Source organism: Trachymyrmex septentrionalis, unplaced genomic scaffold, assembly GCF_001594115.1.
Source record: "Trachymyrmex septentrionalis isolate Tsep2-gDNA-1 unplaced genomic scaffold, Tsep1.0 scaffold127, whole genome shotgun sequence".
In the NCBI taxonomy this organism is placed as follows: Eukaryota; Metazoa; Arthropoda; class Insecta; order Hymenoptera; family Formicidae; genus Trachymyrmex; species Trachymyrmex septentrionalis.
In genome coordinates this window covers 166,237-169,173 of record NW_017304406.1, presented here as the reverse complement: position 1 = coordinate 169,173, position 2,937 = coordinate 166,237, and the positions used below count along the sequence as shown (strand labels likewise).

The 2,937-nt window shown below is 32.9% G+C and overlaps 1 protein-coding gene across 1 annotated transcript in view; it reads left to right on the top strand.

Moving 5' to 3' along the window:
* LOC108756435 (venom dipeptidyl peptidase 4) overlaps positions 1 to 2,937 on the top strand; it is a 10,552-nt gene that overhangs the window by 3,301 nt on the left and 4,314 nt on the right. The window contains exons 7-10 of the mRNA XM_018500245.1: positions 171 to 340; positions 1,792 to 1,892; positions 1,984 to 2,232; positions 2,629 to 2,843. Coding sequence (XP_018355747.1) covers positions 171 to 340; positions 1,792 to 1,892; positions 1,984 to 2,232; positions 2,629 to 2,843 — 735 coding nt within the window. The remainder of the gene's footprint in view (positions 1 to 170; positions 341 to 1,791; positions 1,893 to 1,983; positions 2,233 to 2,628; positions 2,844 to 2,937) is intronic.

Here is a 2,937-nt window from a genome sequence, read left to right as displayed (position 1 = left end):
ACGGATATATATTATAAAATATTTTATATTATATTTTATATTACATAAAAAATATGTATGTATATAATATAAAAAAGAAATATCCATTTTGAAGAAAAATTTGTGCATTACAAAGTATATCGCGTCTATGACGGACAAATGACAAGCATAGTCGTGAATATTGATTACAGAGGAAGTATTTGGATCTGCGACTGCGATGTGGTTTTCACCGGATGGCCAACATTTGGCCTTTGCAACCTTCAACGATACCGTAGTAAAGGACATGGCATATTTTCATTACGGCACTCCTGGTTCTCTCGAAGACCAATATCCCACGGAAGTGAAGATAAAGTATCCCAAGGTGAGATTCTACTTCAAAAAGCTTTCCCAAATTTACATATTCAATATAAATTTGTCTGAAGAACGAAATTGATATTTCCGAGTATATATTTCTGAATTTTTTAAAACATTTCTAAAATCGATAGTATCTTTTAAATGTCTTTCTCTTTTCTGTTTATGCAACAAAATTATCAATTATTTAGCTTTGATTATTGAAAATTATTAGTAATATTTCATTAACAATGCACTAAAATTTTTCGGATTGTTCCGACATGATAATACTGATAAGTCACCATAGAAAACTCGGCTAATCATCTCCACTGGATGGAATCGGTTATTGCCGTAACGAATTGAAAGGACCGTCGTTCTTCCGTTTAACTTGAGCTTATTCTACCATAGATCCATTTTCCGCGTGCATGTGTCGGCACGTGCGGATAATCCAATTGTCGAAGTGCGCTGGCAGAAGCAATTTCCCGTGAAAAAAGCCCGCGAATCATTTCTATAATATTTCTATGTCAGATCCTCATTTCTCAAAAGCGACAAGCAAATCTTTCTTTATTATAATCAATTAACTTTTCGAATTAATCAAATTGAAATTATTTAAGTGATTATCATATATATTTAAATAGCCTATTTACACCTTTTTTAATTGGTGGCAAAAATGATACACATTTATATATTTTTCGAAAGATAAAGTAATGTTCTCAAAGAAATATTTTAAAGCCCAAAATCTCAGCTTTCAAATCCTTTCAAGCTTTTTTCTCGGTAATGCTTTTGCACCATATGGTACCATTTGAAAGTCGGATGTGAAAAATTGACAAAAAAAACTTCAACTCTGAGATCATGTACGGAGTCGAAAAATTCTTTTTCAATTTCACTTGAGATCTTCTAAAAGCATAAAATATCTTCTCAAACATTTTAAAAATTAAGTTAATTTTTTTCTCGTAAATTACAGTAATCAATATTAATACGTGTCAAAATACATTTTATCTGTATTTAATAATTAATATTTACAAACTTTTCGGAAACTTTAATTATTTTCTTACTTTAAATACGAAGCGTCACTACGGTCTGAATGTAACGATGTCGAATTATTATATGTATATATTCATTTAAATGAATTAATTTCAGAAATTATAATTGTGTTCCATATGATTGTCGGACTTTCAACGCAATCAATCTGAAATATTAATAATCTAAAATATTAAATCTTTTAACCGTGTTCTTATTGATACGTATAAAATTAATATTACTATAATGATAAAAAATGTCATTAAGTATTTGATTTTAAAGTAGATTTTTTTTCAAAAAACTAAGAAGAATTATCTCACATTTTTTTTAAATATAGAAGTATCACTATTTTTTTTTATCCCAAAACATAATATTATAAAGATGTTATCCCTAAAGTTTTATGATATCGTACAACTTGCACTTATCTACAATATTTATATCAATGAAAAAATATCATTTTAGGTAGGTACACCGAACCCGGTAGTATCTCTGTCGGTGATCGATTTATTTGATCCATTGTCAGAAGCAGTTATTTTGGAAGCACCCATTAATGAAGTGACAAGGCAAGTTACTTTTGCTAACAACAAATATTTTTGTAACTATCTTCGAACGATTTTACGATCATGTTTAACGTACTGACATTCGCATTCGCAGTGGCAACATTCTGTATATCGTAAGCTGGTGGGACGAAACACACGTACTAGCGACATGGACAAATCGCGTACAGAACCAATCCCAGATGACCATGTACGACATACAAGGTGACGCCAAATTGGTTTTGTCCGACGAGGAGACTGAGGGCTGGCTTCAACCGAATCTTCCTATAAGAACTCGTGATTACATATTGCTTTTACGACGAGAGCCTTCTGGTACCAGCGCTGGCAGATTCCGACATATAAACAGGTGATTAGAAGCTATAAAAATGTGTATTCGTGAAATAAAGACATATTTATAAATAAATAATATAAAGATATATTTATAGATAGACAGATATCGCGTTATTTACTGAGCGTTCTAGAATCGAATCCTCTCTATCTTTGTAATGAAATACAAAGATATATTTATTCATAAATAAATAAATATAAATTTACAAAGAAAATTAGGATTTTCTCTGAGAATATCCCGAGGGCTTTTCCTTTTGAATTCTGAATCAATCGTAAAATTCAGTTTTTTTTCCCGGCGCAATCTCGTAGTTAAGACAAGAGTTTGACATCGTGATCTCAAAATGTCAAACAATTTTTTGAAGTTTGCTACCTTCTTTTCGTAATTCTATTCATGCCATTTCGTTCATGCCATCAGGTATGAATATAAGGATGGTCAGTTTATTATGCCATTGGATCTAACGCCCGGTCCCTCTGAAGTTCATGCGATCTTGGCAGCCGATTCGCCCAGAGGCAAAGTTTACTATCTCGCCACGGCGCCGGGTGAACCGTCGCAGAGGAATTTGTATTCGGTGCCTCTGGATGGAAGCCAAAAACCAACTTGCATATCCTGCAAGTTGCTCACGCCGGAAGGTGAGTCCTCGAAATCACGAATATGAGTGAAAATAGGGCGAACGATCAAGCGAGAGAAAGAGAGAGCGAGAGAGAGAGAGAGAGAGAGAGAGAG